Below are 22,089 nucleotides of genomic sequence, written 5' to 3'. Positions count from 1 at the left end.
GAAATCATGGGCCTCTTTGAGAGTCTGAAGAAAACTCTGGATCCTCTTGTTGGGAAAAAATGAATAATGTAAGTCTCAGTTGTACTTGTATTCAAATTACATCCTTCATTTTTATAGTGAAGGAAACAGTGCCCTTCTCAAAGTGTATGTTATCCTACATTCTAGGATAGATTCTTGTTCCCTTAACAGCAGTGATACTACAGAGTTCTACTAAATTGTTCTTCCTGTGTTCAGGAATGGAACCTTTCACTAACGACGGTGAAAGATACTATGCCTACTCATTGATAATCATATGCTTTCTATCAGTACAACTGAGATAAGACTATGATTTGGAAATGCTACAATTAGTATGGTAAAATGGACCAATACCTATGTTTGTACTATTCACAAAAAGATAATCAAGGAACCTAGAGAATAGTGAGAAGATGAGGTGGGTGAGCAAAGCAAGGGAGAAAATGTAGTTCTTTCTAAGAGAAAGATGGGTAAAATCATCCTTAGGCAGTCATACTTCTTATTCAATTAAAGGCAATAGAAATTTTTGAAGTTTAAAAAAAATTGATTTTAAAAAGAAACCCTGTTTTAGATTTATTACATGAAATCTTATTTTTATCTTTATTGAATTGTTATTGGTCCTTAGCCTGGAATATCAGTGCTGTTTTTGAGCTGGACATAAAGCAAAAGGAAATTTGTGAATATATTCATTCTGCTTTCCTAATGGATTAGTTGCATAGAAAGTGCTATACAAAAAGAAATATTTCTCAACTTATCACCAAAAAGTAATAATGATTCTTGAGGTTCACTGTAATACAGAAAACAAGTAATTTATTTTGAAAATATTAAATTCTTGTAAGTTTATAAATTGTAGAGTTCAAAATAAGTTTTCAGATGGTTAAATGAGATATAACAACCTTTAAAAGAAATTAATCTGAAATCACACACATTTTAATCTTATACAAAATTTTGTTTAGATATAAAGTATGAGAGAGCTGAGGAGATATACTATTTTGGTTTGCTTGAATTTATATTATAATTATCTATTATAATTCACAGATGGCATTCCAAAGGCTATTAATCCTTAAACATCTTAGTCATTTTAAACTTGATTTCTGATGAAAATCTAGTCTATGGTAATTTTAAATCTTCTGATTTTCTTGTCTTCCCATTAAAGGCAGTTTAACTACTATAGATTTTTATTTATTTATTTTACTTACCTAAGTCAGGCTTTAGGTCAGTAGGCAAGCTTAACTTCCTTGACATCTTTGCTGAAAAATAAAACAAATTTTTAAAGTTCTGAAAAATATTTGATTCGTATTTATTAATATGAAGTACTCTTCAAGATAGAAGTGAATTTTTTATTACTAAATCTAGATGCTAAGGTAATTAAAATATGATTAATAATATTATGGGTGGAAAGTAAATCTTATTTTCAACTTTTTCAAAAGTGTGTACTTACTTGATATAATATATCTTTGTGCACTTGAAGCTCTTACTTCAAGGAAGCCTTTTAAATTCTGTTAATTATTTCTTAGGCTCACAGCAAAGGGTTAGGCTTTTCTAAGAGAAGTAAAGTCATTTCTCAGAGGGAAGGTGTAGCAGATAACAACAATAGAGGCATAAGACTGAGTTTGGGTAGATGATATAATAAAATCTTTCCAGCTCTTCATCTTCATAGCTATTGGGCTCATTATTTTTAAGTTAATCTCTAGAATATAGGACAAATCTATATCTACAATGAAATTAAAGGATTTGATTATATCATAAAAATATCTGGCTCAATCGTTTCTTGATAAAAGTTAACACCTCTATTTACATTTCAGAGAAAAACAAAAAAACAACGTCATGCTCAATCTAAAATTACAGTATTTACAAAAATGTAAACTACCGATATTTCTATTTAGCATTAGAATAATAATAAAGCCTATGTATAAACTTACTGGAATTCACTTTCCATCCTCAAAATCAGTTATTGCCTTAATCTAGGAAGTGACTGAAAGTTAGGAGTTGTTGAACTATATCTATTTTGTTAGTGGCAACGCATGCGTAACAGAATAGTGCTTCCTATGTGAAACTCTGAAAAAGCATTTGTTTGTTAATACGTGAATGCGTATTTTGGGTTAAATTTTGGACTGTTAGGAGATATTTAAAGCACAGACCCTGCTAGTCCATAAGGGCGCCATGTAAACAAAGAGAAATCCAGTCATAGTACATAACTTCCACATCTAAAAAAATGACAAATTCAGCGTTAGGAAAGCAGCATTAGGCAAACTGAGAAGGGAAGGGGGAAAATCAAGTTTCCACTTCTAAGCTTCATTAATCTAATTAGCATCTTTAAAAAACAATGGATCAAATATATGAATCAGTCTTATCCCATTTCACCCAGACTTCATCAATCTCAGTTAAAAGATAAAATACAAAACTAAAATAGCCAAATGATTTCACATAAATGGTTGCTATTGTATTTAACATTCAATTCCCTTAAAAGCAGAAGACATTATGCCCCCAAAACCATCTTATAGAATGCAATATTAAACACTTTTAAAAGAATTCACAGGTTTTCACCAAGGATTATAGACACAATGTACATAGACTGATAAATAATATCTATACAATGTACATCTATCTGTGGTAGGAAAATCAGTCTGGTACACCTAAAGAAACTCTTAGAATCAAATGACGTGGATGCCTCTCTGGACCCCACTACCCTGCTTTGATCCAGCTCTTCTAAGCCTTCGAGACCAGTGCTTACCAAGCTGGAATGTGCACACCAACCCCCTGGGGTCTAGCTGACCCAGATTCTGACTCTGTACTCCCGGACCAGGGCATTCTGACAAGCTCCCAGGAGATAACGGACGCTGCTGTGTGTGGACCACACTTTGAGCAGCAGGCGCCCTAGACTAAAAGCAACTTCAGGATAGGAATCAGGACTAATGCATCAAACCCAGTATGTATAGTATCCAATACGTCTACAACAAACGTTGTAGACGTATTGGATACTATACATACTAGCTTCAATAGCTAGTTTGTAAAATGTGAAAATGTAAAGTAGAATGGCTACGGCTGGATTTGGAATCAGTTCAAATCCACTTCACCCAACTACTAGGTGTGTGACCTTGTGCCAACTACTATGCCTCTCTCTAAATCTCAAATTTCCTCATCTGTAAAATGAGGAGGGATAATAATGCCAATTTCAAAGTCGTCTTATATAAGATGATGTAAGCAAAGCACTGAGCATAATACCTGACACAGAGTACGGATTTGATAAATATTATTTATTAATAATAAAAAAATAGTATGATTTTTTTCATAAACTAGAAAATGCTATACAGATGAGCTACTAATATACTTGTAAACAACCCAGTGTTCCTTTATTCTAATTCTACGGTGGTATTCCAAGTAACTAAGACAAGAAAATTGAAAAAAACTTCAGGACATAAGTATAGAATGGCATGCACCTCTAGAGGTTCAACCTCTTTTAAGTTCATTTCAAAAACTAAATTCAATCTATAGCTAAACATAACAAAGAAGAGAAATAACCTGAGTAATTTGTAAGCTATATCACAGCTAAGCTGTGATATAGCTTACAAATGAGTTTACCCCTCATTAAATGATTAAATTAAAATATATGAAGTAAATACTCTATCAATTAGAAATGTATCTGTCGAAGCTTTCATTAATAACCATATTTTTTTGCGAAAAAAATTTCACTAGCATAAAATTTCCTTCTGAATTTCCTAAGTGTATGCTTTTAATCTCTCTCAAGATTTCTACTAGAAATTCTCTTACATAACTTCTCACATATTTTAAAAGTTTATGTTAGTCCTTTCCATGAGATAAAATTTTTTGTCTAGCACTACTTAATTTATCATGTAAAAAAAACTGAATATAACTAACCAGCTTTCAAATAATTCTTCAGTTGGTTTAATTCTGACATTTTATTAAGAGGTTAAAACCACATACAAAAATGAGTAGGTAGATTTTCTGAATATAGCCACTGTACTATAAACGTCACATGATTTAATTACCGAGTCTATTATTTCCTCCTGAAATGCTTTGCAATTGAAGACCCAAAACCCGACCACCCAATCATAGTGTTCAATCAAAAGATATTTAAGCCTCACTGCTGTTACATTTGGATATAATTTTAAGCAATCTTCTTAAATATAGATCTTGAAATGACAAAATGTTAAAAGATTAACTTCGTTATTTTGTGTTAATTCTAGTTATCAATTAATATTATAAAAAAAGATACAGAACCAAGAGTTTTGATGAGTAGAGAAACATTTTTGTTGCATGTAGAGGTGGGATCAGGGCAGAGGGATACTTACTTATTCATCTATTAAATATTTACTGGACACATGCCAGCAATGTGCCAGAAGGCAGGGATTTCCTGCCCTCCAGGAGCTCACAGCCCCTCGGAGGAAACAAATAACTCCAATGCAATGTAGCAACTAGTCGTAACAGAGGCAAGCAAAAGGTACTAATTAGAGTACACTGCCTTGATACCCATCTCAGTCTGGAATACTTATCTAAGAATCTGGGATATGAAGACAACGCCAGCAAGGAACAGTTTAGACTTTGTAGATTTTCACAAAACAACATGTTCCCCCAACATTATTTTGTTGACAATATATTTCTTTTGATGTAAAATTTGCATACAAATGCACAAACCTTAAATGCATACTCACTGAGTTTTGACCACAAATACACCTGTGTAACTCAAACCCTTAGCAAGATATAGAACTTGATCATCACTCCAAAAAAGTCACGCATGCTCCTTTCCAATCAATTCCTGCCCTCATCCCCAGAAATGACCACTGCTCTGACGTTTTTCCCACCATCAGTCAATTTTGCCCATTCTAGAACTTCAAATACATAAAATCATGATATAAACTCTTGTGTAAGGCATCTTTCAGTCAGGATAATGTTTTTTATCTTCTTCCCAAAATATTTTAAAGCTTACATTCTTTTTTCAATGCACAAAATGAGAATTTTTAGATGAAAAAATACATAGTCTCAATTCATAGATTCATAGGCAATATCAGATTAACATTCTCTTACTGTTCCGCTACACACATGCATTTTATCTTTAAGCATTTTTGAATTGTGTGTTCTTTACAGAAAACTTGGAAAATATAGAGAAAATAAGCTCATCATAAATGCTTATAATCAAGAGGCAACATTTTTACATATTTCCTGCCAGTCACTTTTTAAAATCAATTTATACAGTTGTATATTATAGTTCATCAACTATAATATACAAATCCATACCCTGCTCTTTTCCACTATTAAAACAAGCATATTCTTATATCAACTGTTAGTATATTTTAATGGATGCATACTTATCTATATGAACACTTATTGACCAGTAAGGTGTTTTCCAATATATATATGGCAATAAAACATGTACATAAATATTTGCATATATTTTGGGTTATTTCCTTAGGAGAAAGTCCCATAGGGGACAATCATTGCCTGTACAACTCCCTCAACCCTCAAGGTCTTCTAAAGTATGTCTTTAAGAGTATTTTTTTTTAAAGTTGAAATGAAAGGCACATAAGCATGATATTTTACAAACTTCTGGTTGGATGAAAACAAAGAACAACATACATCAGAGAAAATTTGGCAATATGTAAAAGTTCTGGCTCATGACTCCTCACAACTCAAGTTGTCCCATTTTTTTTATTGTATTGAGTGCAGCTGAGAAATCTGCAGCTAGATTGATCCCTGCCTACCTTTGAATGTATCTTGTCTATTTCTCATGGATGCTTATGGGGAGGGAGAGAGAAAGGGGGGGAAAAATTTAAATCCTTGGTGCTTCACACTGCATAGTTTGTATTTATCTGTCTTCAGGTTCCACAGCCTTTCCTTCTCTAGTCTCTCCATCCAGGGATACTAAACCCATCAAGTAAATTTATCATGTCAGATACTGAACTTTTCGGAACTAGAATTCATTTTATTCGTTATAAAGTTTCTATTTTCTCTGCTGATATTCTCCATCCGTTCACTCATTATGACCATTTTTCCCTTTCAGTACTGGAACATATTAGTGGCAGCTGCTTTAGAATCCTTGACTGCTAATTTCAACATAGGTCATCTTGAGGTCTGTTTCTACTGACTGATTTTTTTGTTCTTGATTATGGGTCTCATTTCTCCTACTTTTGATTTTGAATCTCTATTTCACATACTTAGGAACTTTTGACTGAATGCTGGGCATAGTTGGAACGTCTGTTGAAGGGAGTCTGGACTATATTGTCAACCTTGAGTTTTGTTCCGCCATGCAGTTAAATTACTGGTGGATCATTTCCGTTTTATCAGGCTTGGTTTTATTTCAGTTCGAACTTAGTTCTAGGGTATGGCTTTCATGCTAAGAAGTGAACCTTACTCTTAAGGGGTGGCCTTTATGGGGTATCAACAGAATGACCAAGGTGCTCAGCAAGGTCTAACCGCAACAACCCCTAACACCGCAGGACCACTGATACCACCAGTCAGCTTTCAGCCCCCCAGCAGGTGGCTGCTACTAGGCCTTGAGGAGTCTAGCCCAGCTGACGTGCAGCCCAGCCCCGAGGCAAGGACCAGTGTTGAACCCCTGCGCAGACTTCAGGAATTCCCTTCCGAGGAGTTCCTGCTTCACCAATGCCAGGCACTTCAGCAGCCCAGGACTGAGACTGCAACTCCCCTTGGGCCCCGCCCGCCCTGCACTGCAACAGGAGAGTGTTCTGTGGCAGAAGGCTGGGGAGATCGTGGGGCTCGCCTCATGTTTTTCCTTTCTCTCGAGGATGACAGTCCTAGACCGCCTGTTGCTCGATGCCTGGAAAGAAGAGCCTCATATAGTTTGACTAGTTTTACAACTGTTTTCTGTGGGAGGCTAAGTCTCAAACCTAAGGTCTAAAGTCGAAATTTAGGCTAAATGTTTGTATCTTTCAATTTTTGTGACTACTTCAGGAGAATATACTTGTTTTCAGGTCTGTTTAGTCAACCTCCTTGGGGGCAGGTCCACAACAGGCAGACCCACCTCTGAGAACCTCTCTTCAGTCCCCCGGGCTTATACTCCAGACTCTGCTATGGTTTTGTGATGAAGCAGCCTTTATCCAGCAATTTTCTGATGCCCATTTTTTTACTTCTCGAGAGTCTCAGAAGCACTTGCCAATCCAGTAACCATGCCAGCTGATTTCATTGCACTTACAAAGAAACTTCTGCTCATGCTTTGAAGTTACTCAACTTTCCTGAGACTTTCAAACTGAAGACATACGATTTGAATGAGTTCTTGGAAGACAAACTGTCTGTCTTTCTCTTCTTCAACTGTGTATTCTTCAACTCTTGCCCCTTGCACTTCGTACCTTCCTTGCTTTGAAATCCTTTGTCACTAGACAGCATAAACAGTTCTCTTTTTCCATGCGTGTGTCCACAGCAAAAACAATGAGAATGACAGTCTAGAACTTTCTTCAATCTGAGGAAAACTGGCATCAGAGATATGTTCTCAGCAGGTTGTTAACCTGAGTCTTTGCTCTCTCTTTTTGGAAGCCTGAATGAGAATATCAAGCTGGCTGGCTGAGTAAGCAGTGAAGAGCTGCATTTGCTTGGCAGGAATCGTGAAGTTACACCTGATCACAACCAAGTCTGCAATGGTAGTTTCAATACCAAGGAAAGACGCATGATGCTCAAGAGAAGCAAATCACAAGGAAAGAGGACCGCCTGGACCATGATACCACAGACAACAATGTCGTCATGGTTGATGCTTTTCAGTTCTTTGCAACTGTAGAAATCCCAAAACTTTCTCAATTACAGAGATTCTTATTGCTTCTTTGAAATTAAACAGATGTTTTATAATTTTCCTTTAGTTTTTCTACCCCCTGTGTTCCACATCTTATTTTTCTAAGGAAAGTTACTTAAAAGAAAGAAAAACAGAACCATTACTCCTGCTTTTTAGAATTTGACTTTTATCGTAAAAAGCATACCAACAACAAAAGGGGAAACAACTTATTATTATGACAGTATGAAAAAGAGGCCAAGAAAGCAAACTGATCTTTGTTTATACCAACATTCAATAATTAGAATAAAGTGACAGTATCACTTTTCTCAACACCTGCAGAGATTCAGCGCCACTCTCTTCAAGGATAATGTTGAAATGTATGCATGTTAAACAAAACAACTGAAATAGTAAATGAGACTAAAAATTAGCTTAGTAGGATACGGTAAGGAATCCAGGCGGGAAAGTGAAACTAAGAAGCGAAGAACCAAGTTCTCATCACTTGTCACACATTATTTCAAAAGCCATTAGAACTAATGAAATCAGCGTCTATCTCCCACAATAGACTATAAACTCCATGAGTTTACGGCCAGAATTTATCTTGCAAAATACTGCACCTATGTTTGTGTCTAGCACTTAATGCTTGTTCAATAAACATGGCGGTGAACAAATACGTAAATGAATAAACAAAAACCATCCCTGGAATTTTACTTCTATAAAAAGAAGCTGACTTTCTTCACATACGAAATGAAATAAAGTTAAAAATGGGGCAAATTAAATAGAGGCCTATTAATCAAAAAGATGACTTTTGGAAATATGGAGCACATATCCATTAACTGAAATGGAGGGGAACTTTTAAAGAGATACTAATACCTGTCTCGTAAAGATCTGGCTATAACAAGTTCTTTTAATTGTTGAACTCCTCGAGCTTTTGTCTTCAATATTTTCCATAAATTCATAAAATTTAATATCTAGGATATCACCGTAATTAAACTCTGCAACATCTCAAAGAGCATTTTCTACAGAATAAAATGTAATAAATAAACTTAACATAATAAGTGTTACAGCCTGAATTGTTCCCCCAAAATTCATATGTTGAAGCCTCCAGCCCCTAGTACCTCAGAATGTGACCTCATTTGGAGGTAAGGTCTTTAAAGAGGTGATTAAGCCGAAATGAGGCTATTAAGAGTGGGCCCTAATCCAATCAGACTAGTCCTTATAAATAGAGGAGGAAATCTAGACACACAGAAACACCATGGGTGCATATGCACAGAAGAAAGACCATGTGAGGACACGGCGAGAAGGTGGCCACCCACAAGCCAAGGAGAGAGGCCTCAGAAGAAACGAAACCTGCTGACACCTTGATCTCGGACTTCCAGTCTCCAGAACTATTCTAGAGGAAATAAATTTCTGTTGTGTAAGCCACCCAGTCTGTGGCATTTTGTTATGGCGGCCCTAGCAGATTAATACAAACAGTAACGGCAGAACGAAAATTGCCACATTAACAGTTCTGCTCAAACAAGAGATGACAAAAATTATTTCAGCAACATAACTTTAATTTGGACTAATTTTCTTTATGTTAGGAAGCAAACAGCAAGTTATTTCTAGAAAGATCACAAAAAAGACGATGCTATAAAGCGATAAACACATACATAGTAAGTACTGGGATATAAAACATAAATAGACTTTGCTAAGCAGATTTTATTACGAAATTTGACAGAAAACACATTTGGAAATAGAATTAAAATTTGAATACATAATATGCCATACTCTTCAAATTTTAGTCATCCTGAAAAAGAAAAGAATTCACTTGAGAAACTCAGATTTGTATAATGGTTTTAAAGTACCTGCCTATGAACTTTAGTTCTTCACCAATTAAGGGTAACTAACAACCTTCCTTCAAAGTAGAAAATATTAAAGTTACCTGCAAAAATGGTACTACTGGGGGCCGGCCCTGTGGCATAGCAGTTAAGTGCGCACGCTCTGCTGCTGGCGGCCCAGGTTCGGATCCTGGGCGCGCACCAACGCACCACTTGTCAGGCTATGTTGTGGCAGCGTCCCATACAAGGTGGAGGAAGATGGGCACAGATGTTAGCCCAGGGCCAGTCTTCCTCAGCAAAAAGAGGAGGATTGGCATAGATGTTAGCTCAGGGCTGATCTTCCTCACAAAAAAAAGGGGGTATTACTGCACACTTGACTCATCTTCTCTTTCAAGACGAGCTTCTATTTTTCCAACAGCCATGTTGTGGATTAAGATGAACTTTTATAGATGTAACAGACACATTTTGGATTGAATATTGGGGAATATAAAGTAGAAATATCACTACTAATTTGAGTTTTATAATAATTAGAATAATTTTATATAGTATAGATAATTTATATATATATACATAAAAACATACTACTTAATTAATTTGATACATACCTTTTCATTTATATGGCAAACTCTAAGGGGACCTCTGAGAATTTATCTTTCAATTTGTAATTATAAAAGAATGGGGAAGACAGCATAAGAAAAGGAGACCACATAACACGAGAGCAGGGACGTGCTATAGCAAAACAAGAGTCAAGAGACCTGCATTCTGGTCCTGACTGGATCATTACCACAGAACATTACTTTGGATATGCCACTTAACTTCTTTGAGACTCAATTTCTTTCCTTGAAAAATAAAGTGGTCTGAGTTACTTTAAAATTGTAGAATTTAATAAGTTAGTGACTTAGAATATAATGACTAAGAAGAGATTTAAGTTGTGTTAGAACACTCAAATTTAAAAAAGGAATCACATTCAGGTACAAGAGAACTCAGGAAAACAGCACTTGGACTAATGAACATTATCTTCATTCAAATTGACTTCAAAAATTACTTCAGTTTTGGTGAGAAAGAAAATTAATCATTACCCAAGTAACTGCTAACTCAGAAACTGAGAGACAGAAAGGGCCTTGGAGGTATAATCCTCTCTGTATTAACAAATACCATATGGAAGCTCACTAGTACAGAGCCTAGAACTTAGGAGGTATGCATTTCACGGAGCTGTTTGTGCTATCTGTTTTGACACAGCACTCAGTGAAGTCACCACACTTCTGAATCTTTCTTCTTTAGTCTCTAGTATTATTTCCCCCTCACAGCCCCACGTAATCAATTTGATGATCATTCCTTCTATATGAAAATTAGTAATAAAATGGGACATGGGCAAGGCTGTAGACTACAGGATCTAGCTAGAAATCTACTTTCCGAATGAAAGAGCATCATAATGAAATAGAATTAATGATCTTTAGAAAAGGTTAATCTGTGGTTTCAAAATCTACCTAACAACGTTAGCATCTGGACTCTATTCTACTAATGAGGTATTAATCAAATTTTTCATGATATCCTTAACAAAAATATATATTTTAGGACTATTTTTATACAAACTTAAAATAACAAAAAGCTTTACAGAATTTTACACTTCCAGAGTTTTACAAAATATAAATAATGAGCAAATAAAAAATTGATAACCAATCTTATTTTCTACATGATTTATGGAAATTGCTAATACTACAGGAAAGTTACTGATTTGGGAAATGCTAGTCACTAAGATTTTACTCATAAAAATTAATCATGAACAGGTAAAGCAAATCACTTTCTGTGTATCACATGCACGTATCCTTTACGGATGTTGCAAGTGCATTATATTATTCTGTATTTTTGCTGCTAGACTCATGAGACTGAAGTTATATCTTTTTAGGCTGCTGTTCTTATGCAGGAGCAAGGAAGTCACTGTCAGTATCATCCACCTGCACTGGCCGTCAGCCAGCAAACAGCGAGGCTCTGGTAGATGGGCAGAGGACTTGTCTGTTTGCTCTGGTTACTTTCCCTTGAGTCTGGTCTCTGAGGAAGGTGGACTTGGGGCACTATGCTTGGGTGATGGGTACCAAGATAACATCCACAATCTGGTGCTAGGACAGAACTTCATATAAGCCATCTCCTTTGTCAGGTTACCATGTAGATAGAACAGGGCCATAATCAGATTACCTAGTTACAGATCACACAATGGATTTGTTTCTGCATCCTTACAGCCGGCAGTAAATTGTCTTCAGAGGTAATATAGCACAGGGTCGAAGAGGACAAACAGTGGGGTCTCACTCCCTGGGTGCAAATCCTGGCGCTGTCATTCGCTGGCTGTGTCACCAACAGATACATTACTTACACTCTCTCTCTCTGTTTCCTCATTTGTAAAACAGGGAAATAAAAGTCAGTAGCTCTTTGGCATTACTGAGTGGATTATATAAGAAAAATTATCTATAAAGGGCTGGCACAGTGCCAAGAAAACTGTAACTGTTAAGTATACTTTTTGATTTTTATTTTTTTTTGATGAGGAAGATGGGCCCTGAGCTAACGTCCATGTTCATCTTCCTCTATTTTGTGTGTGGGACGCCGCCACAGCGTGGCTTGATTAGTGGTGCGTAGGTCCATCCATGCCCGGGATCCGAACCTGCGAACCCTGGGACCACAAAGCTGAGCGTGCAAACTTAACCACTATGTCACTGGGCCGGCCCCTGTTAAGCATACTATTTAAAAAAAATGATTGTTATCATCTCAGCCATCCTGTTGGGCAGTAAAGAAAAAGGTAGGGGGGTTCATTTTCCACTTGGGTTAGATTGTTAAAGTGAAAACGGCATCCTGCAGCACCCCCAACCCACCTCTCCAATATGACACCAGCAGGAGTTACTTTTAAAGAACAGACGAAACTTAAGAGACAAAGTTTCAGAGCCAAGACATCCAGCCAGCCCTCCACACAAGGCAGTTCTTCCCGTGCAAACCTTGGAGGTTCCGGGCTTCATTCTTATGCCTTCCCGTATTAGGTCACAGCACAACTGCCTAAAGATGAAGCTATAAACGTTTGTAGATTGAGGAGGAGGGAGGTGACAATCTTCTAAGGTTCCAGGTACGTCAGAGTAAGTACGGGACTGGATGACAGGGAACACAGGTCAGAATGGTCAAGGAGCCCTAGCACGTCTGACACCACGAGCTTCAAACGGAAAACACATCTTGACAGAGAGGTCTTCAGGAGATGCGATAAATTTTTTTCCGATGTTCCATTGACATTTTGTGTGTTTTTCAATAACATATTTTATGCTCAGTCTTATTACACAACTAGACACTAATGCAGGGAGATAAACTGTCATTTTTTTAAACTGCAAAAACCTTGACAGTCTAAAATGGGGCAGTCTCCACTCGAATGAAGAAAAAATCGAGAAGTAAGCTTTCCTTCTATATACTTTGGGATACATCTTGGGATTAAAAAACACACTGAAAAATTCCAACCAAAAACAAACAAAATTACATAAAAGGGATATAATAGTGGTTTCTGAAGACAAAAAATAATTATACATAACTGTGTAACTAACGTAAGTTTGAATAGTTGAATCAAGTTAACATGTTTCCCAAAAACATAACTACAGAAACTGGCATGACAGAAGAAAAACTTGACAATAACATAAAAAGAATGCAAGAACATTATCAAAGAACTATCCTTCCAATAATGTTCTCAGTCCTAAGAAATTTATTAATTGAAGTCTTTCAAATATTCAAGGTCAGACATTCCATATTACATATTCTATTAAAAACACAGAAAACAAAAAAAGAAAGCTAGTCAATACATTTAAAAAAGCAAACATAATCTCAGGATCAAAAATCAAACAGAGAAATTATTCAAAAAAATTTAATTATGTACAAAGTCTCTTTCATGCAAGGTAAAATTCCCAGGTAATTAAATTTCAGAAGTTCTTTGGTAAACTGTACATAGGAAAGTCCCTTCTGACTTTTTACATTATATGATGGTAAAAGAACTTCTAAAGTACTATTAAGATAGAATATACTACAAAGGAAATTAGTTGAAAAAATATTATGCTATAGTGCCATTACATAATTAAAATGATTTAATTATTACCAACTGAGTCACTAAAAAACCACAAATATAAAGAGGTAAATAATCGATTTTCTACAAATGAAGAGCCCTTTGCCCAAGAACAAACCACCTTATTTAAAAAATGACCAGAGGTGCCAACAGTCAGCCAGCGTTAAAATGACTAAACAGGGTTCAATTTACAATATACAGACAATATGGATGCTACTTCTAAAAGTTTTTGAAATTTAATTTTACTATATATTAAGCTTCATCAGTTGAGAAAAAAGTAAATCTATTCCAGCTGCTTAGAAATTAACCTAATTTAATACAATTCAAGGAAAACGTGGTGGGAGTTTTGGGGTGAATAAGTAATATTGTGACTGTATAATAAAAATTTTGGATTAAAATCAAAGATTAAATTTATTCTCTTTTTGCAAAACAGTGTTTCTCAAGCCTTTAGAGAATATTCAGATTTTTATGACCAAAAAACCCTCGTTTGATTATGTTCCCAAAGTTTTATTATGTATTTTGTTCCCCAATTTTAAACTTTGAAAACCTTGCACTGAGTAATTCATTTCAAAGTATATTTATAAAAACAATCAAAAGGATTAACATAAAATACTCTTCACCACTCATTTTTACTAAGGTAGAGGGAGGTCATAGAAAATTCTCATTTAACCCGGGGTAATGCAGATTACAGACTAAAAGAGTCATTCTTTTAGATAACCATTACCTTGAAATTTGGGGTCTTGAAAATGTGAAGAAAATGGAATAAGGGTAGAAAAAAATACAAATAAAACTATAAAGGAAAAGAAATATTTCAAATCTTAGGAGTATAAAACTGTACTATTCACAGCATAAATTGAACCCTGCTTTATTTTAAAATAAAGCAAAAATAAAAATTAATAGAACAATTCACACTGTAAGTCAGAGGAAGAACTGCAACCCCAATTTAACTGATTTTTAACAATTATTGCCCCAATGAGTTTAGAAGAAACACAGCCCAAGAGATTATTGCTTAGCATAGGAATAACAAATTAATATATACAAAATGCAATGCATTAGATAATTTTCTGGTGTTGCGTTAGCATTGCATATAGCAAGGATTAGAAACAAAATAGAAATTTCTATTTCCTACCTATATCACTGGCTACCATCTTGGAAAACTTTCTGCTTTTGGTCTTCACTGAAAATAATATTTTGATATAAAATGTCAAAATCTATTCAAAGTAAACTAAATTAATTAAACATAATTAAAAGAAAATACTTTAAAATAAAGATACTATACCCTTTTCTATAAAATTATTCATTTTTTGTTCATCATCTGAATTGTGTGGTGATGAAGAACCTACACAAATAAAGACAACGGAAGGAACAGGCACAGTCAGTCACAAACACGGAGTGGTCACAGGGAAAAGTGCAAACAAAATAATCTGGTAACCTCTACAACAAGTTCCCACATTACTGGCCACAAGGAAACGTCATGGATATAGTTAATAACAATTCTTATAATATGACAGTAAGAATAGCAATCAGTAGTGCATTATCTTTCGTGGTAAACCAATCCCTAGTATATATAAATATCAACTCTACTTGGTAATAATTTTTCCATAAGTTACAACCATTTGGCAAAATCTTGGTGTATGTTATACGTTAGAAAACAGATAAAAGAAAAACATAAGTAGCAGTTAATTAACTGTTTCCGAAAGGAAAGGTGAAAATTCCTGATATTAGTTAACTGAATAAGTTTATCTAGTAGAACTAAGAATCCTGTACAAGTACTATGCTTGCAAAATTCATCTTAGAGTTAGCTTTCTAGATACAAACTTCTAAAATCATATATAAATTCTACTATTACCATAGATATCTTTAAAACACTGAGATAAGACTTACACAATTTTAGATAGGTTCAAATACATATTTACTCAAATTTAATAAGGTAAGAAATATTTAATTTTAGTTTGGCTGTGACTTCCAATAAGTTTAATATTTTTATAATTAAGATTTTATTTGTCCTTTTTCCTTAAAAACGGTGTTTCCAATTTTTCACAGTATGTCTTTTAATTCCTGACATAAAACTTGTACTATAAATGCAATCCTAAGTAGTATTCTAGTTGACAACTTATATTAGAATCAAACTATTCTTTACAGTACATTGCAAATGATATCTCATCAGTTAAATTTTTCACAATCTCCCCAGCTATAAATCAATTCCCCTCCTTTGAATTCCCAGAACACTTCATCCATCACTTCTCTTATGATGTTATTCACTCAATTCCTTATATTTTAGTTTACACATATCTGGCCTTTCCCACTGGACTGAACTTCTGAAAAGCTGGCCCCAAATGATCCATCTTTGCATCTGTCTGCACTCAGTGGAGTGCTCTGCCTGCAGAAATCTCTAAGTAAACACGTGCTGAATGAACAAAGCTTTTCTGCTAGAAGCAAAGACCTAGAACACAACTGGAAGTAAATGAAAAGGTTTTTCTGTGCTTTTTTCTTTTTTATCCCAGTGAAAGTGTAAACCTTAATAAATAAGGTCAAAATGTGACCTCCCCTTCCCTTACAAAATCGTACTTTTTATCTTTGGCCAGGTGGAAAATATCCTTGTAGTCTTTATCAGACCAAGTAAAACCTGCCAACATTGGCAGGATCCAATCACCTCTATAACAGTCTGAAAAGATCACTCTTTAAAAAACCATGTTATTTTTGCTAAATAGCATTTATAGATCCTCATAAATCCTATATCAAAAAATATCACATAAGTAACACTGAGATCAGTAACATTTCCAGAAATAAAAATAAGTATACTTATTTTTCATATAAATATAACTCATATTTAAAGGAGATAATGGTTATAAGATGTTATATATATTTCAAAATATCACTGTCATCTCTGATACTAAATAGCCACATGAATGTACAAAAATTTATTAATGTTTTATTTGATAAATTTCATATTAAAGGAATAGCAAGATGAGATATCTAAACATGAACATAAAATTATAAAAACTGTTTAGTATTTCCAACATAAAAATAGGCAACATAAGCTGTAAAAGTAAATAAAACAAGCAGACATTTTTCCCCTAACTGAAAATGCCTACCACCGATTGTTGTAACTTCTGCGAGGGTTCATGAAAAAGTTCCAAAAATGTTTTCACCATATCCTACTTGAATATATTTACCAAATTACTTGACTAAATAAACAGAGAAAATATCTACAGCGTTTTGTTTTTTCTAGGGTATACGGCAACTCCTGAAAGGCATCATTCATAAAAAGGTCTGTGTCGCCCTGGGTTTTCTTCAATTTGAAATAAACTAACAAATGTTTTTATCATTTTAACGTATATATACACATATACACAAATATTTTTTTGGATGCAGTATGAAAAGAAAATTCCAACATTACTAAAGTGTTCAGTGAAGCAATCGGAGTTCTTTGAAATAAAGATCAAATGGAGATGGCAGAAGTAATTTTCCGTTAATTCAGGATGGGAGAAGTAATTTTCTATTTCAGACAGACTGCTGGTTTATTTAAAAGTAAATGGAAACGGCAGATGACATCCATTACCTGGATTTTCTCAGGACAATTTTTGAATAGAGCTTTGATACTGATTAGCTAAAGTGTTTCTTGATTATGGGATTTAAAAGCTTTTCAAAAAAGTTTCTCTTCATCTATATGTATTATTTTGAGTAAATACATTAGTTTTGATAAAGGGCATGTGGCTACTTTTCATTTCTGAAATAGTGGTCCTCCTCTTAGTATATATGAGGAACTCAGTGGAACTTCCAACCACTTTTAGACACTTCTTCTTCTCTTATAAACACAAACATTGTTTTCTATTAACTATGTAGGTTTTAATAATCTATATTGTATCATTTACCTATTTATTTACTCCCCACCACACTGCAGAAAGTATTCGAGTAATTTAACTACTACTTTCTATGATTTTAATAACATGATCCCCCTGTGGTTCTTCTGATTCACCTCAAACTCACCCCATTCGTTTTTCTTTTTTGACCATCCTAAATTAGAATTTGCATGTGTTGGTGAGAGGAATAATAATAAATTATTCCTTTATTTGCTTATTAGAATGCTAACAAGAATGAAGGCAAAGAAGTTACAAGTGTGCAAAGAGTAAGACAACTGGCCCACGATGGGTAGCAAAAATTACTATTAACTACTTAAAAACGGACAAGCAGCGAAAAGCACAAGCCATGAGAATATAGCGTCACAAAGCAGTTAGCTTTCTAGAATTTTATTCTGGTTTCTATCGCACTTCTTAGTTCTTATGCATGACGGACAGCTATCTCCCGCCATGTGAAACATGTTTCAGGCACAACTACTATCTACTAAAGTTTGATTTGCTTTTTGTAAAAGCAGTCTTTGTCTTATCACGCAGAATGGATATAATTCTTCAGAGAATTCTTACAGCCTTCAGAGCACAATCAAAGACTAAACTAAAACTAAGAGTTTTATATCTCAAGATAAGACTTTGTGACTTATCAGTGATTTTTGAGGTCACAATTTTTACTCTGCATTTCAAACTCACTGAGAAAGACACAATAAAATACCTAGTGTCATATAAATTTCTGCATATTAAAACTATATTATCTTTTCACATGGACCAAAGAGCGCAATATACTCGAAAATGCTGAACAATGTTGGAGTTTCTCTGGACTGAAAAAGAGAGAATTTGGAGGGTTTTTACCTTTATGTACTTTTTGTATTTATATACTTAGATTTATATAGACTTATATCCTTATCTACAATTACCTCTTGTTAGGTTATTCCAAAATTGCTAGATGTATACACCTGTTGAAAGTTTGGCTTAGGATAAAAAGGAGTGTTAATTTTTGGGGGCTGAATCTTGTTAAAACACTTTTGATGGTCATTTAATACATTAAAAGATAATATATTACACGTCCAAATTATCCAATTTGGCTTATAGCCTTAACATACTGACAACTGCCTTCACAGGGCCTTTAGGGAAGTGAGAAGATGAGAACAGTATTGTATGCAGTTGGAGGAAGAACAGCAATAATTAAAAGATATTATAATTCTAAATTCAGAAATAACTCTAGTCCTGTGAGATGGGAAATACAATTACTTGCTCCATATTATTATTCAAACTTTATTCTACCAATGTTCAGACTTAATATTAGGTGTTGATCATGTGAGTGATTCCTATGGCTCCATGTTTTATTAGTTTAATGAATGAATTTAAATATGAAATTTAAAGATTAAAAAAAGCAGAAGGTGGATATATTTTAAGAAAGAAATGATTACCTTGCGCAATATCAGGAAAATGCAATTAAAAAAAAAAAAATCACAAAAGCCTTTACAGTCCTAGATCTAACAAAATGCTAAACTGAAATATGAGGGAGTAAAGTAAAATGCGCTTCTCAATATTTCCCATTCTTAAAATTATTTCTGATGTAGTAGATCCAGCTACGGAAGGATCAAAGTCTGTCTAACAATAGTGTTCCTTTATGCTCAGATCAGTCTTTCCAGTAGAAAGCTGATGAAAATTCCCAGCAAGAATGATTTAATAAATATGGCATTTAAAATTATAAAGTCAACATTTTATTAAAAGATGAGCAAAATTTCAATCCACCAAAAAAAAAAAAATATGATAAACTCAGGATCCTCTTAATTTTAACAGGGCTCAAAAGATATAAAAGTAATATTCCTCTGAAATATTAATGTATATACACAGGTCACATAAGGACTTATACATGGACCAAAAAGGCAACTGCTTTAATATAGCTATAAAATGACAACAGATATTACTTTGCTCAAAAACACATGTAACTAGTCTACAATTATGCTAATTGTCTACAGTCACTATTAGGCTGTGTTAAAAATCGTTCATAACATTTACACGGACAGTACACAAGGATGAGAGCACTGTTCCACCAGATGATGCCAGGCACGCCTACGGCAGATAAGTAAACCATTTGATCCAATGGTAAGGAGTGAAATATATTTTCCCCAAAAACGTGTCAACTTTAGAAAGGCAGGTAAACAGTTATATGACTCCACAGGTAACAGCCGTGGATTTCTTTTCATTTAAAATGAGAATGCAAAGAATATAGTCGTGATTTTAAGACTAAATATGTGACACAAAAGTGCCTTGTAGGTGTATTTTAAATGTTCAGCTATAAAAAGGAATATTGATATGCTATATTGGTTTTTGTAGCACTATAATTATTAATGAAATAAAAACACACATTACCAGAAGTCGGCGATTTGCAGCGATCCTCTGGGACGACAGTCCCTTCACTAATATCGCACAGTCCCGCTGAAAAACAAAACCAAAAACCAAGTCAGGTCAAGAGTTTATTTATGTGCAGTTTTACCTCCTACCTACGCCTGTCCATTGAAACAGACCGAGCAGATGGACAGGCTGTGCTGGCAGCGGTACTGTGCTCCTCAGTTCTGAGACAGGAACATGGGAGCACTGCAATAGTAAAATACCTCCAACAATCCAGCAGTCATCAGTTAAATAAGAAACAGAATTTCCAAAAGAGATACTTTGCTATTCTTCAAGGACATTAAACATAATGCAGGACTTTGTCTAAAATCAGTAATTTGAAGGCTTAAGACATACTTCTTATTGGATTTTTCTTGAGGGAGAATAAATACCTGGTAATAAATTTGGTGATTTTTACATCATAGGGACCCTCAAGTCAAACCTCAAAGTGGTTTCCCCTAAGTATGTCGCAAACACCTTTCTTAAATATTCTTGAATAATAATTAAGTAAATATTTTATACCTCCAAGTTTGGAATATTTTAAATATTGTACATTACTTACCTTGTAGGGCTATACCTCTTAAAAACTATTACCTTTACATCTTTTAAAGAGCTCTAAAGAAATACTTTCTTTTCACAGATACATATGAAATATATAAAACTAATCTATCTTAAAAGATGGTCTAAATTCTCAGGAGAAACCATAGCAAGGTCTTATGCTCTAGACAAGAACTAAAAGACATGGCAAAATGCAAAGTAAACAACTAAGATGGATATTAATTTGCTTGATTGAAATGAAAAGAATCCCTGCAAATTCTTTAAAAATTACAAATAAACACACATCAAGAGTTTGGGATAGCTGGGCAACAGACAGGGGCTGTGTGTCTAGGCTTCAGAAGAAGTTAAGTACCATATCAATATATGTGCACATAAGACCAGTATCTGCTTTTCCACATTTTTGCTCAAAGACATGATGTCACAATCTCTACAGTCACTAAGAAAGCTTTCACAGTAACATTTTCAGAGAACACTGAGTACTGAATTGGTTTATAAGAAGTGTTTTCTATTTTGAACTATAAATTATTTGTCTTCATTGGGTAGGAAGTTTTTGAATAAGTAGTTTTTTTTTTTCTTTTTAACTTGCATCAAACTAACGGTTCTAGGAAAAAAAAAACTAGTTTTTATAGTTCTAAGATGATAGATGTAATTATAGGTATGCATTTGATCTTCGACAAAATTTATTTATTTATATAAATGAACTTTTTCTTGATAGGACACTAAGACAGCAGGTTCTTAAATAGTAGTGATATATGAAAACAATCTAAGTGTCCATCGATGGATGCATAGACAAAGAAAATGCAGTATATACATAAAATGGAAGATTATTCAACCATTAAAAAGAATGAAATTCGGGCCGGCCCCGTGGCTTAGCGGTTAAGTGCGTGCGCTTCGCTGCCGGCGGCCCGGGTTCGGATCCCGGGTGCGCACCGAGGCACCACTCCTCCAGCCATGCTGAGGCCGCGTCCCACATACAGCAACTAGAAGGATGTGCAGCTATGACAGACAACTATGTACTGGGGCTTTGGGGGAAAAATAAATAAATAAAATCTTAAAAAAAAAAAAAAAAAAAAAAGAATGAAATTTTGCTATTTGCAACAACATGGATGGACCTCAATGGCATTATGCTAAATGAAATAAGTCAGAGAAAGACAAATACTATATGATCTCACTTTTGTGAACTCTAAAACCAAAAAGCAAAAAAAAAGAAAAACCCCACAAAACTCAAGCTCATAGATACAGAGAACAGATGGTGGTTGCCAGAGGTGAGAGAAATGGGTGAAGGCGGTTAAAAGGTATAAACTTCCAGTTATAAAATAAATAAGTCCTGGGGATGTAATATACAGCATGCTGACTATAGTTAATACTGTATTGCATATTCGAAAGTTGCTAAGAGAGTGGATCTTTTTTTTTTTAACAGTTTTATTTATTTATTTATTTATTTATTTATTTATTTGTGAGGAAGATCAGCCCTGAGCTAACATCCATGCTAATCCTCCTCTTTGCTGGGGAAGACCGGCCCTGAGCTAACATCTATTGCCAATCTTCCTCCTTTTTTTCCCCCCCAAAGCCTCAGTAGATAGTTCTATGTCATAGTTGCACATCCTTCTAGTTGCTGTATGTGGGACGCGGCCTCAG

The 22,089-nt window shown here is 34.6% G+C and overlaps 1 protein-coding gene across 4 annotated transcripts in view; it reads right to left on the bottom strand.

Moving 5' to 3' along the window:
* The window catches only part of STXBP5 (syntaxin binding protein 5), a 170,082-nt gene that overhangs the window by 26,258 nt on the left and 121,735 nt on the right, over positions 1-22,089 (bottom strand). For 2 of the 4 annotated variants that reach the window (XM_087425202.1, XM_004440948.3), the window contains exons 19-22: positions 19,876-19,941; positions 14,925-14,984; positions 14,775-14,822; positions 1,212-1,262 (exon numbers count right to left, since the gene is read on the bottom strand). In XM_087425202.1, coding sequence (XP_087281328.1) covers positions 1,212-1,262; positions 14,775-14,822; positions 14,925-14,984; positions 19,876-19,941 — 225 coding nt within the window. The remainder of the gene's footprint in view (positions 1-1,211; positions 1,263-14,774; positions 14,823-14,924; positions 14,985-19,875; positions 19,942-22,089) is intronic. The other 2 variants (XM_087425201.1, XM_004440949.3) reach the window with 2 other exon arrangements.

This window comes from Ceratotherium simum, chromosome 38 (assembly GCF_057802395.1).
Source record: "Ceratotherium simum simum isolate JZ-2026a chromosome 38, ASM5780239v1, whole genome shotgun sequence".
NCBI classification, from domain to species: domain Eukaryota; kingdom Metazoa; phylum Chordata; class Mammalia; order Perissodactyla; family Rhinocerotidae; genus Ceratotherium; species Ceratotherium simum.
The sequence above is the reverse complement of the archived record's forward strand: the minus strand, read 5'-3'. Positions and strand labels throughout refer to the sequence as shown.